Raw genomic sequence first — 14494 nt, 5'->3', positions numbered from 1 at the left:
GATTTATTTGAGTCTTTTTCCCTATTAGTACAATTATAAGGACAGGAACACAAAAGAGATATTAGATTGGTAAAGTAACCGAAAAATTCCCTCAGCCATACTTTATTATTACCTTTTCCTTTGCATACATACTACAGCTGAATGGCCCTGCTACATTATCCTTTCATTCTTTTCCTCGTTTAAACGTGTGGGTCTTAGGGCAATGACATTTATAACATATCATCTATTGGTGTTATTAAACTGGCTTACATCATAGGTTAGTTGGTTTGTTGGATTTTTTTAAATGCTTGAAGTTAAGAAAGATGCACAGAAACCAAGACACAGTAAAACACACACGCACGCACGCACATATACAGAGATGGAGAAAGAGAGGTTGTAGCCCATTTACACCTATCAGGAAACTGAAGCAGAGTTCCTATTTGGACTTTATACCATTAAAATAGGCTAAAAATAGTGTTCTGCTATCAGGTTTTATGACATTTGTTTTTTTTAAATAAAGCTAAATTTCATTTCTAACTACTTAAAAACACTATGTTTAACTCCAATGGAGATATTCTTTGCCATCTATAGCTAAAGTAGTAAGAATGGCAAAGCCTTCTTTCCTTCTATAAAGGACTAGGACTAGGAGGAAGAGAACAAAAACAAGGTCTCCCGTGTCCACACTCTTGATTCTTGCTTCATTCCCCCTTCATGCTCTTCCCATAAACACTGGCTTCAAAGACGACCAAGGGATTATGTAAAGTACAGTAATCCAATAAAAGCAGCCAATTTCACTTATCTCTGTCTTTTTCTACATAAACTTTCTCCAACAAATAGGGAAATTTGAGTGTTGTATTTAACAAGGACAATAATCAAAAGTTAATGAAGGCTCATAGAACACTTCAAGATTATAATATCAAGATGTCAGTTCATTCAAATTTAACCCATCTGAGAATGAGTAAGCTGTTTATAGTTTAAAAATATGGTAGTACTTTCCCCACTAAATTTAACCTCCTTTTATGCTCTTAATTGCTCATACTAATACTTTTATTACAGCTTCTTATAAGAAGTAAATCCAGAAACCATTCTGCTTTATCTTAGACATAACATTTACTAGTTTTCCAAGCATGACAGAAATGGAAAAATATATATATTAGAACAAGTACAATTTCTGTTAATTTCCACAATTTGTGTTCCTTCTGTGAGCAGTGCCTGATTCTATTAAAATTAATAAATTTAAGTTCAGTTCTGTGCTTGAAAAAAACTAATGAGGGCCTAATATACAAAGTATACAAGAATAGAATTTTATAATAAATCTGTCCAGTGTCAGCTATAACTGCATTACATGAAATGTCCCTTCACAGAAACACAGAAGGATAGCTTTTGTGAAATCAAACAAAATGCTGTGTTCATCTCTGGCAAGCAATGAACAAATACAACTTGCTCAAAAAAGGATCTGAAAGTGCTGCTTCAGGAGCATACACTATCACTAACATGCTGGATGAATGAGTCTCAGTGAGTGGTTACTACGTGGGAATTTGTCTCTTCTCTCACCAGTAAATTCTTCTCACATAAGGAGAAAACTAAAGCCACTGCAGAAGTGAAACACAGAATGCTCCACTTGAATACTTCTAAAGGAACCATTCTAAAGCAAAATTGGCAGACAGTTATCTCTTTTACAAAACAAAACAACCAAAAGGCAAATGCTGCTGTTCAATCATCAGATGGACTTACAAAGGCAAAAAAATGTAACAACAGCAGTAGTTCAAGTAAAAGTATGTGTGAAAATTTAAACACGCCCACTTTCAAGTTAAGACAAGTGAAGGGGAGCTATGCTCTTTATATCAGATAGAGTCAGAAAGCTTGGGCATTATTATCACCAAATGTTAATTCACTTTACAGTCATCAGTGAGACTATTGTATATATTTTTGCACCTTGCACTTGTAAAAGCAGATAAAATATTTAATACGTAATTTACAATGTCTTTTACCAGCTCAGCATAAAGGATGTATATAGATTATATCAAAGTAGTAGACAGTTAGGGGCCTGTGCAAACCCTGCAAAAATAGTACTTCAGGTATCTGCTAATTAAAAACAAAAACAAACAAGTTTGCTGTTCAGAAGTGATACAATTTAAACTACCACAAAATACAAAGGACTGCAAAAATGTCTATCATTCCAACAACATATATAAGTTATTAAATAAAGATCTGATTTAAAAGAATATAAATGAAGCCTTTAAGTAGGTCTTTTCTACATGCATATTATTCCTCATTAAAGAAAAAGAATGTGTAAAAAGGCCATTGGTAATTGCTTTGTTAACATTTGTAGAAAATGCCAATTCTCTGGTCACAAACTCCACTAAGTTTAGCACTTAAGGTCTCTGCAGTGTTATAAATGTAATTTAAAATACTGTTAATTCTAGAACTCCATTGATAAAATAATATGACTTGGAATACGGCAGTCTTCATGTTGAGGGCAATGATCCACAGTTTTTGTGTATGTTTTGTTTTGCTTTTTTAAAATATCTTGTATTTCAACAGTTATCCAGAAGAACAGCACCCTCCACCAGCACTCTGGGCTTGAGGTTCATCATCAATGATCTGTACACCTCGCCGTGCAGCTCCTGCTTGACTGGAGCCATTGCCTTTTGCCCTCTCATCCACTTGTGCTGTTTCTATCATCCCTAAGAAAAGAAGAAAAGTAGACATTTTTACGACCACAATCCTTTGAGTTTTTTATTTCTGTAATTTCAGAATAAAACTGATAGATAGTTCAGACAAAAACCAAGACAAATAGTAAACACAGTGCTCCTCTCTCAGACCCTGGCTTCCAAGATGACCAAGAAAAAGAGAAACAACAGTCGTGCCAAAAGGGCCACAGCCATGTGCAGCCTATTTGCTGCACGAATTGCGCCTGGTGTGTGCCCAAAGACAGGCAATTAAGAAGTTCGTAATTCGAAATAGTTGAGGCAGCTAAGGTCAGGGACATTTCCAAAGCGAGTGTCTTTGACACATAGGTGCTTCCAAAGCTCTATATGAAAGTGCACTACTGTGTGAGTTGTGCCATTCACAGCAAGGTGGTGAGGAACTGTTCTCGTAAAACCCCAAAGAACCAAACACCTCCACCTAGATTTAGACCTGCAGGTGCTGCCCCATGACCACCACCAAAGCCCATGTAAGGATTTGTTGCTTAAAGGCTGAAGAAAAAAGTCGTCTGAAAAGAAAATGGAAATTATACTTTAAAAAAAGTTAACACAGTGAAGGTATTGTCAGATCAGTAAACAAAAACTTTACCCGCAAGTCCTAAAAAATATTATTATACAATAAGCGCATTCAGTTACAATAATATCAATACAGGAAAACAAATTGTTATGAACAAATAACAATATGCAAGTATAATCCTTAAGATTTTCCAAATGAACTTGCAAGTATGTATAAGAAGTTCAAATCATCCCAAGTGTAAGTGACTTTAAAATAAAGGCTTTAATTATAGTGACTTAACATTATTAAGCAAATGCTATGAAAAGAAAGTTAAGTTTAAGATGATGGGCTGACATTTCAAGACTGTGATAGGGATGAATGGAGAAAGAGAACAATGGGACAGAAAGTTCATTCACACAATCGAACACCATGCAGCATTCAGAAGCAACAATTCTGAAATAATACTATATAATTTGATAGAGACTGGAGAGCATTACGTTGAGTGAACTAACTTGATCTCATAAAGACAAACCTACATTAAGACTGGTATTGTAAAAATTTGATAACTCAAAAATTATGTATGGGAGTTCCACTGGGGGGCGGGGGCGGAAGGGTGAGAACAGAGGGGTGAGGGTGGGAAGGGGTGAAATTACAGGGTCGCACAATTTGGTGGGTGAAGGTGGGACGGGACAGTAAAAGAAATGAGAAATATTTGACCGGAACCTGAAAAGACAGAGTAATGGTGGGCATAGGCCAATGGGATTAATTTTATATGCATTGGAATGATTGCATGAAACACAATGTGAATTAAAAAAGTGTGAAACATAATGTATATGAACTTTATAAGAAAACCAATATACAATAAACATTTTAAAAAGTAGTAACTTGGAAACAGAGCACATACATAGTCACTAAGGAGCCCTAATGGTTTAGTGGCTGAAGTGTTTCACTGGTAATTGCAAGGTAAATGGTTTGAAGCCACTACCACCAGCACATCAGAAGACGTGATATTCTGCTTCTGTAAACATTATAGCTTTGGAAAGTCTCCAAGGAAGTTCTGTTCTATCCTGTAGGGTCACTATGAGTCTAAATCAATGATGAAAATGGGTTTGGCATGTTTGGTTTTACAGTCACTTGAACATTTCTACACCTGTGTCTCAAAGATTATTCAATGTAGAAAGACAGTATCTTCAAAAAATATGTAAAATATAAACCTCAAATCCCAATTCATACTGTACTCATCAAAAAATATTACAACTTAAATGGAATCACTAAAACATAAAATCTATAGATGAAAATAGGAGAAAACCCTTTGTGACTTCGTATTATTGTTATGTGCCTTCACATTGGGCTCCATGGTTTCACAGTCTCTACATATAACAGAATAAACCTTTCCTGATGCTGCATCATCTTCATAATCATTACGGTGCTTTAGTCCACTGTTGTACCCTGTGTGTCAATGCATCTCACTGAAGGCCTTCCTCAATTTCTTTTTTTAATAAAATATATTTTATACGTGATTTTAATGAAAGATTACAGAAAAGTAAGGTTTTTATTCATTAATTATTGCCCATTTCCCTCCTTTCCCTTGCTTCCACCTGTTTTTTGATTCACTGTTGCACAATTACCTTTCCCCACCCCAGTCCTCTTATGCTTGGCTATTGTCGTACATGTAATGCCTAATCATATACTCCTTTTTAACAGTTCTTTCCTTCATCTGTTCCAATGCAATGCTTATTATCTATCCACTCTTATCCTAGTCTCCTCCCAATCCCCCATGTCAGACCTGCTTTATGCCAGTGGCGCTATACAATTATTTGTCCCTTTGGGTCTGAGATATTTCTCTCTGCATGATGTCCTCCACAGTCATAAATGTTGTATGTTTTATGAGTTCCTTGTCTTTCAGTGTTGCACAGTATTCCTTTGTATGAATATACCAGTTTTTTAATTCATTTATGTGTTGATGGGCACTTGGATTACTACCTTCTCTTTGCTACTGTAAATAACGCAGCAGAAAATATAGGTATGCATATCTGTTTGGATGGTGGTTCTGGTTTCTTTAGAGAATATTCACTACAGTGGAATTGCTGAGTCAAATAGTATTTCTACTTCCAACTTTTTGAGAAAGCTCTAACTCACCTTCCACAGTGGTTGCACAATTTTACACTCTTACCATCAGTGAATAAGGGTTCCAATCTTCCCACAACCTCACCAGCATTTATAACTTGCTACTTTGTTGATCTTTGACATTACTGCTGGTAAAGGCCTTCCTCTATTCAACGGGCCCTTCTACATTACCAAGAATGATGGAGTGGTGTCTCTTGAATAATATGCCCAAAGTATGTGAGATGTACTTGATTATTCTTGACTCCAAGCAGAGTTCTGGTTCTATTTCTTCCCAAAATAAATGTGTTTGCCCTTTTGGCAGTCCAAAGTATATTCACTACCCGTTGTGAACCCTGTTAACTCAAAAGCATCAATTCTTCTTCAGTCTTCCATATTCATGCCCAATTTTCATGTTCATATAAGGTGACTTGAGTGAAAATAGAATTGCTTGGGAGAGGTGCACCTTAATCCTCAAAATGACACCCCTGCATTTTTAGTACTTTAAAAGGATCTTTGAAGTAGATTTGTCCAATGCAATATCTAATTTGATTTCCTGGCGTCTAGTAAAAAGATGTAACTGACACACATCTTTCTGAATTTTAAGGCATGTAGTAGACACTTACTCTGTTCAAATGACTGCTACTTAATCTATACACAGGCTGTACATGAGCATAATTAAGTGCTAAGAAATTCTCATTTTTCAAAGTTATTCCTAATTTGCTATAATCCATAGAGTCAAATACCTTTCTATAACCAGTAAAATTCAAGTAAATATCTTTCTGGTATTTTCTGGATTGAGCCAAGATCCATGTGACAACAGCACTGATATTCTGCATTCCATGGACTCTTCTGCATCCAGCTTGACTTTCTGGCAGTTCCCTGCCAATATAACAGTTTCCTGTTTTAAGTTTCTTTTTCATTATCTTCAGCAAGATTTGACTTCTTCGTGATACTATTCAATAATTTCCTCAATATGCTGCATCATCTTTCTTTGGAATGAGCACAAATATAAATCTCTTCTAGTCAGGTGACCATGTAACTATCTTCCAAATTTCTTGGCATGCACAATACTCCAACACTGCATCTGTTAATTGAAGCACTTCACTTTGTATTCTGTCAATTCCTAGAGCTTTGTTTTTTAGCAGCAGACATCCTCTTTCAGTACCATTGGCTCTTGATTATATATTACTTCCTGAAATCGTTTGGCTAGACAAAGATATCTCAGATGAGACACAAAACTAGGAATCATAATAGAAAAACTGGTACCTTGGACTGCATCAGAATTAAAGCCTTTCACTTTCTGACATAATATGGCTAAGAAAACTGATATATCGGAAACCAACTGTCGGAAAATATTTGTGAAACATCTATATGATAATACAACAAAGAAACTGAACGCATCTTCAAAATAAGACTTCAACAATTTAAATCCAGAAAATTTCTTGAACAACAGTTTTCAAACTAAGGCAGGAAAAGCAATTGATGAAGTAAGAATATATTACAAATCCCATTTTTTAAATCATGTTACTTTTGCTGTTGTGTGCCGTCAAGTCGCCTGCAACTCATAGCTACCCTATGGACAATGGCCTTAAACCCTGCTCTAGTCTGTGCCAATCTTATTGTCTCTGACACACCTACTCCCTTTACCCCAGTCAGTCAGTCAATCCATCTCACCAAGGGTCTTCCTCTCCTTCACTGTCCCTCCACCCTCCCAAGCATGACGTCCCTCTCCAAGGACTGGTTCCACCAGTATGTCAGATGAAGCTTCAGAATCCTTCCTTCAAGAAGGAGCCTGGTTTCACCCTCTCTAGGATGAAACTGGTTGTTCTCCTAGCAGTCCATGATATATTCAGTACTCTTCTCCAGAAACACAGCTCAAAGGCATCTACTCTCCTATCATCCTTAGTCATTGTTCAGCTCTCTGACGCACAGCAAGTAACTGCAAAGACCATGGCCTGGATCAGGTGCACTTTGGTCTCCAGACAGACATCATTGTTCTTCATTACTTTGGAGAGGTCTCTGACAGCAGATTTTCCCAATGCAATTCATCTTTTCATTTCCTGGCTGCTGGTACCAAAAGTGTTTACTGTGGAGTCAAGCAAACTAAAGCTGTTAATAATCTCAATTTCTTCTCCATCTATCATGATGCCGCCAATTGACCCAGTAGTGGGAATTTTTGTTGTCTTGATGTTGAGCTTCAATCTACATTGAAGGCTGCAGTCCTTTACCTTCTGCAGCTCAGGTCCTCCTCAGTTTCAGCAAGCAAGGTTCTGCCATTTGCATAACGCAGGTTATTGATGAGTCTTCCTCCAATCCTGATGCAACATTCCTTCTCACAGAGCCCAGCCTCCCAGATGATCTGTTTTGCATAAAGATAGAAAAGGTATGGAGACAGGACTCATCCCTGACACACTGCTTCCTGATTTTGAACCATAGTGTTTCCTTGCTCTGTTCTGACAACTGTCTCCTGGTCCAAGTATAGGTTTCACATAAGCACAATCGAGTGTTCCAAGGTTCCCATTCTTAATGGAGTCAGCCAGTTTGTTATGATCCACACAGTGAAATGCCTTTGCACAGTCAATAAAACACAGAAATTCCTCTGGTACTCTGCTTTTAACCAAAAGCCATCTGACATTAGCTATAGTATCTCTAGTAACATGGCGTCTTCTAAACCCAGCCTGTACTTCTGGCAGTTCTCTGTTGATGTGCTGTTCTAGTCGTTTTTGGATAATCTTCAGCAGAATCTTGCTTGCATGTGATATCGATGATACTATTCAATAATTTCTGCATAACCTTTAACATTTCAATGTATATTTTGAAATATTTAAAATCTATTAATTCATTTTTAAGTACCTACACAGGAAATACTAATTTTGTGTGTGTATGTGTATATATATATATAAGTGAGTGAGAGCTGCAACAATTGTAAAGCATTCCTTAAGGATCTTGCTACTCAAAAGTTGTTTGAGGATCTGTATTACCACTACTTACTAGATATGTGAATTTTTGGCCTACACCATCTACTGAATTAAATTCATTGTCTAACAAAATCTCCCAGTGACCTATTTTTTTTAAAAAAACTCAATGGCACTGACTTAATTTCAACTCACAACCCTCCAATGGGTTTCTGAGGCTCTACGTCTTTACAGGAGCAGTTGATATCATCTTTCTACCCTGGATCAACTAGTAGATTCAATCAGGTGACCTTCAGATTACCACTTAAATCCATAACTCATTATGCCTGGTGATACAGATGGAGACAGTCACATCTGAAACACACAGCAATGGTTCTCAACAATTAGGGTATAACAGAATCGTATGGAAGGTTTATTAAAACAGATTCAGACCCCCAAACCCTCTAAAAATTTTTAACCAGTAAGTTTGTGAGTGTTATTGTTGGGTGTCGAGTGGCCTGCGACTCATAGTGCCTATATGTACAACGGATCTGAAGCCTGCTCTGTCCTGCGCCAGTCTCACTGACTCTGACAAACCAAACCCCATTGTCCTGTATCAATCCATGTCACCCGGGGCTGCTTCTCCTGCACTGTTCCTCTACTCCTCCAAGTATGACATCCTTCTCCAAGGACAGGTCCCTCCTGGCAACATGCCCAAAGTATGTGAGACAGAGTTTCAAAATCCTCCAAGTAGAAACTTGGTTTCACCCTCTCCAAGTCAGACTTACTTGTTTTCTTGGCAGTCCATGGTATAAGTTCAAGACTCTTCTGAAGCACTGTAACTCAAAGGCGTCAATTCTTCTTCTGTAATCCTCTGTCACTGTCCAGATCTCTGATGCATAGCAAATAACATGCGAAGACCATGGCCTGGATTAAATGCACCTTACGCTCTAGACTGACATTGTTGCTTTTCAGTACTCTGAAAAGGTCCACAACAGCCTATTTTCCCAGTGCAATTCATCTTTTGATTTGCTGGTGCTAAGAGCATGGACTGTGGAGCCGAGCAAACTGCAAATGTTAACAACTTCAGTCTCTTCTCATCTACCATAGTGCTGCCAACTGGCCCAGTGATACACATCTCCGTTTTCTTTTTTTTCCAGTTATTATGATTACTGTTGTTGTTGTTAAGCGCCATCAAGTCGTAGGCGACTTATTATTAATTTTAATGAAAATTTACAGAGACTGTGGATTTCCATTCATTTACTGTTGCACTTTTAACCCTGCCCACCAATCCCCCTGCCCCAGTTCACTCGTCCCTTTGAAAAGCGTAAGAAAATTCCTTCATTGTTATATAATCCCTCCCCCCAGGTCCACTCCACTATACAGCCTTCTATCTAATCACATATCCCTTTTAAACAGTTTTTTCCTGCATCTGTTCCAATGCAGTATATATTATTCATCCCATCTTTCTCAGTCTCCACCCCAACTGCTATTTACAACAGTTTTACAATAGTGGCACTATGTGGTATTTGTCCTTTTGTGACTGAGATATTTCACTCAGCATAATGTCCTCCAGGGTCACCCATACTGAATATTTCATGAGTTCCTTGTTTTTCAATGCAGTGTAGTTTTCCATTGTATGAATATACCACAGCTTCTCTATCCATTCCTTTGTTGATTAGTACTTAGGTTGTTTCCAACTCTTTGCTACTGTGAACAAAGCTGCAATAAACTGGGTGTCATCTTTGTTTTTTTGATGAGCTTAATCCATGTTGAAGATGACAATCCTTGACCTTCTGCAGCAAGTGCTTCAGGACTCTAATCTACAAAGAATCACTAATTTAAGGAATTCTGGTGGCTTACTGGTAAGGAGCGACACTGTCATTCCAAAGGCACATAGTTTGAACCCACTAGCTGCTCAAGTGGACAATGAAAGGCAATATCCTCTATTGTGATTTACTGCCTTTGCAAACCTCCTGGGGGGTCAGCTATGAGGCAGTTCCAACTTGATGGTACATAACAACAATAAAAATCTAGAAGAACTATAAAGGAGTTTCAGTGATTCATAACACAGCAATTTTCTTTAAAATTCATATATATTAACATTTTTCAGAAGAGGAAAACCAGCACTTCACCACATTCTCCTAAGTATGTAAGGTCCATAAACTTAATTACTACAATGTTACAACTTAAATACATTATCTCATACACTAGAATGTCCCTAAGTATTGTATGCTTCTGTTATTAGTGATATGAGAGGATTATTTTCAGATTATATGCAAAAAATAAACAAAAAAACTTCTTAAAAATTTTTTATAAATATTTGTACTATTTATCAAATATATGTAAAGGTAGAAAGTGTAATGAAAACCCACATCTACCAACTAATTTCAACTATACTGTGAGATGCTAATCAGTCAATTCTGACTTAGTGCAACCCCATAAGCAGAGATAAATGCTTGGCAGGGTTTTTAAGCTGCGATCCTTTGGAAATAAATCACTGGGCCTACTTCTGAGATATCTCTGTGTACATTCAAACCACTAACCTTTGGTCCAGTAATCATTTGTACGGGACAGGACAAGTTTCATTCTGCTGTTCATAGGATCACTAGAAGTTAGTCAACTACACTGACAGAACTCTTACTTATATGGAATATATAGCTTTAGTTCTGGTAGTATAGTTAGTAGGGAATTGAGCTGCAAACCCCAAAGTACACCTCTTAGTGGTTCAAATTCACCAATGTGTTCAAGAAAGAAAGATAAGACGCTTCCTCGATTGCAAACACAGCCTCAGAAACCCAGCTATGAGTCAGTTTTGACTTAACAGCAATGGGTGACAAGTCTCAATATGTCATAGAGACATTTCTAACTGTGCATATACCTACTTTTACAAAGGTCAAGAAAGAGTTCTTCGATTCCTTTGTTCTGTTTGGCTGAAGTATGGTAATGTTTTGCGCCCACAGATTCTGCATACCTGATATTTGAAGGAAAAAAAAAGTGATTAATAGTAAAGATTTTTCATGTTTTTGTTATGAGTGCTATTTAATAATTTATAGTCAAAATTTTTATTACTTAATTTACCCAAGTTCAGTGAAACTAAGATTGGATAGCTGTTTGGCATATTCTTAGACACCGAATTAAATTTTGTCTAAGAGCATAAATCTAACTGGATTTTAAATTTTTCTAGATTTGACACTCAAAACTTTAGACTGACGTTTCTGTGCCAATTTGATCATGATGGCTTTCTTTTATATCACTCTTGTTTGTATTTTTCATAAAATAAGACAAGAAAGTAAGGTGGGAATTTCTTAAAAACAGTGCCAAAAGCCCAGAAACTAGCAATGTAAACATGCTTTCCTGAATCTAATAGATCAAAGATGCTAAATGGTAAAGCATAATGTACAGAGAGGAAGAACTCAACATTTACCGGGGGTAACAGGACAGTAAAACTTACGATTCTGCTTCTTGAACGGAAACATGTCTCTCCTTTTCCAAGTCTATTTTATTACCTAATTTGGGGTAGAAAATCTGATTAATTTTTATCATAAAATTAAGCCCAGGTCAAGATACACTTGATCACGTGCTAAAAGAACACAAATGCCCATCTGACTTCTAAGTCCTAGAAACTATATAGCTAATATCTATGACATGAAGGTGGTTCACAGCTACCAAGATAAATGCTTCCTCTTCCCTCAAATGGTTTAATGAGTCTTCTCCTGAAAGTGCATGCTTTTTCACAGGAAACAACCTTTTTCAAAGAGAGGGACAATCATCTTGGATCCAGGGTTTCATATAAGAACAAATACTGCTTAAGGCCATTATTGTGAAACTAGAACTGAGGAAACGTACATAAATGTTCAAAAGAAGAAGGGCAAAATGGACAGAGGGTGAAATAAGGGTCAGGGAGGAAATCACTAAGATAGCAGAGGTTAGTGGGTGGATGGGGGCTGAAGGAATAGGAAAGATTTAATGAAGAATTAGGAAAAAAAGGGGTGATCACAGGCATAGAGTAATAGCAATAACATAAAATATAACATACATAAATGATTGTATGAAGCACAATGTATAGGAATGAAACACAATGTATATGAATAACTGTATGCAAGTCACTAAAATAATAGATGTTAAGAAAAACTGAGTTGGAATCAACTTGCCAGCAGTAAGCTGTTCTTGTTGTATGCTGTCAAACTGGAATTGACTCATAGCTAACCCTCCAGTAGATAGGTTTTCAGAGGCTGTAAACTGCACAAGAAAACACCGCCCAACTTTATCCCACAGAGCAGCTTTCAAACCTCCTACCTTTCAGTTGGCAGACAACTCCTTACCACTAGGCCACCAGAGATATCTTACTAGTTAATAAAATATATGAAGTTAGCCTCTTAGTCCAAGAGTATTTAGGTTTTCTGGACAGTACTAACTAGTTAAAAGGTATGGAATTTTAAGACTCCATTATCACAAGGGGCAAAATTATACTGTTTAAAAGACTAGAATAAATAATACATGTATATCACACTTGTTAGAATCAGTAAATTTAACTCCCCTTAAATAATGGCACCAAGCTGAGACTACTCCCAAGTAGCAGTCAAAAATGAAAAAAGATTTCAAGTACTATGAGATCAATAATTTATGAGTACTCAGGCATACTCAGTTCATTAAATACATGCACAGGTTTTTAAAAAACTCAGCAAAGAAGGACAATCTCCTCCTGTACCAGTCAGATCTGATTTGACGGTACACACAAAAAAAATAAAAATATTTAAAAAAAACAAAAATCCAGCAGAATAAAAATTAACGATCTACAAAATACAGAGTCTTTCTTAAAAAAGTGAACTGGCCGAAATTAGAACTGCTAAAGGTATAGGAAATCACAGTAATGGGGAAAATAAGGAAAGACATTTGAAATGTTTTTCTTTTTTCTATTACGACCTCTAGTGGGGAGGGAAAAGGATATACTGTAAGTAAATGTTGTTTCCTTGGGACGTTACAGAGTCTAAGATCTCTAGTACCTTAGTGGTAAGGAACTGTGAAGCCAGTAAAACGGTATGTGGTTCAAATCAACCAGCTGCTCTGTGGGAGAGACAAGCAATCTCTTTCCATGTGATTTACTGTCTGAAAACCCACTGGAGGGTCAACTACGGGTTGGTTCTGACTCTGTAGTACACAACAACAAAAAAAATTATGTAAGCATCTGAATAAAGATGTAATCAATGTCTTTTAACTGAAATGTATGAGCCGAGAGGTTTTGTTTGCCAAAGATTTCAAATAATTGAAATATCTAATTGCTGCCAGCAGCAGGAATTGTGACACCTTCAGCCTCAGGTGAGAGAGGAAAGCAGATCGTACATATAAATACAACAGTTTTTGCCCTGTCCTGAGCCAGTCTCACTGACTCCAACACACCCACCCCTATAACCCCAGTTACTGTATCAATCCATCTCATCCAGGGGTCTTCCTCTCCTGCGTTAATGTATCAGTCACAAGAGGAAAAATATAATTTTATGCTCCAAAGAAAGCAAAAGGCACCATCTAGTGGCCAGTAGTTCATGCAAAGAAAGGCAAAAAAGGTGGTTTTTAAAAATCTAAGTATGTAAAATAAAACTGTACCCTATTTGAACAAGGAGATTTTTGTTCTAATTAACAAAAACTGTACATTCTCCCCACCCCCCCAGCTCTGCCTCTTATTCCAAATTCTACTAGAATCAGCAACATCTATAAAAAGGACAGAGAAAGTAGACAATCTTCCTAATGCTTGAAACACTTGGGAGAAATTACTCAGATACTGCTTTATTACTTAGTATTTTAAACTTAACTTATTATGTTACTGACTTGAAAGCTATTATGAAAACATTTAACTATTTTCATAGCTTAACTAGTATTTAAAACTTAAACTAACCTGTGAGTGAATGGTACTTTCAAGTGCAAAAAATCACTTTCTGCTTCGATAGTAAGACTCAACACTGTTTCAACAGTACAGTGCAGCAGGACAGGACTAGGATGACAAAGCAGCACATGGAGAGCTGTGTTTTGAGAAACTAATTTTGTTCTTAAAATCTATGCACTTCTCTGCATATACTTTACACTAAAACACCCTTTTTTTTCTCATTAAACTTGTTTTAATGGGTCTCAAAATTCTGTGACAAATTTTTGGTCAAGTTGTTTCCATTTAAAAAGTACTGATTTTAAAAACTAATAACTTAAAAAAAAAACTAATAACTTAAAACTGCCACACGAAAAAGAAAACAAATGGTCCACAAAACATTCCTTTCCTTCTGAAGGTTTTACGATGCACTGTTATCATTAACCAGTCTTTT

At 36.7% G+C, this 14494-nt stretch overlaps 1 protein-coding gene and 1 pseudogene across 1 annotated transcript in view; one reads left to right on the top strand and one right to left on the bottom strand.

Moving 5' to 3' along the window:
• Positions 1–2523: 2523 nt before the first annotated feature.
• Positions 2524–14494, bottom strand: part of LOC102850693 (ras-related protein Rab-21-like) — a 55921-nt gene continuing 43950 nt past the window's right edge. Inside the window, exons 5-7 of the mRNA XM_006886092.1 lie at positions 11638–11692; positions 11069–11157; positions 2524–2666 (exon numbers count right to left, since the gene is read on the bottom strand). Of these exons, the coding sequence (XP_006886154.1) occupies positions 2524–2666; positions 11069–11157; positions 11638–11692 (287 nt within the window). The remainder of the gene's footprint in view (positions 2667–11068; positions 11158–11637; positions 11693–14494) is intronic.
• LOC102850279 lies at positions 2818–3161 on the top strand (annotated as a pseudogene).

This window comes from Elephantulus edwardii, unplaced genomic scaffold (assembly GCF_000299155.1).
Source record: "Elephantulus edwardii isolate Elephantulus edwardi_28Jun2011 unplaced genomic scaffold, EleEdw1.0 scaffold00047, whole genome shotgun sequence".
NCBI classification, from domain to species: domain Eukaryota; kingdom Metazoa; phylum Chordata; class Mammalia; order Macroscelidea; family Macroscelididae; genus Elephantulus; species Elephantulus edwardii.
The sequence above is the reverse complement of the archived record's forward strand: the minus strand, read 5'-3'. Positions and strand labels throughout refer to the sequence as shown.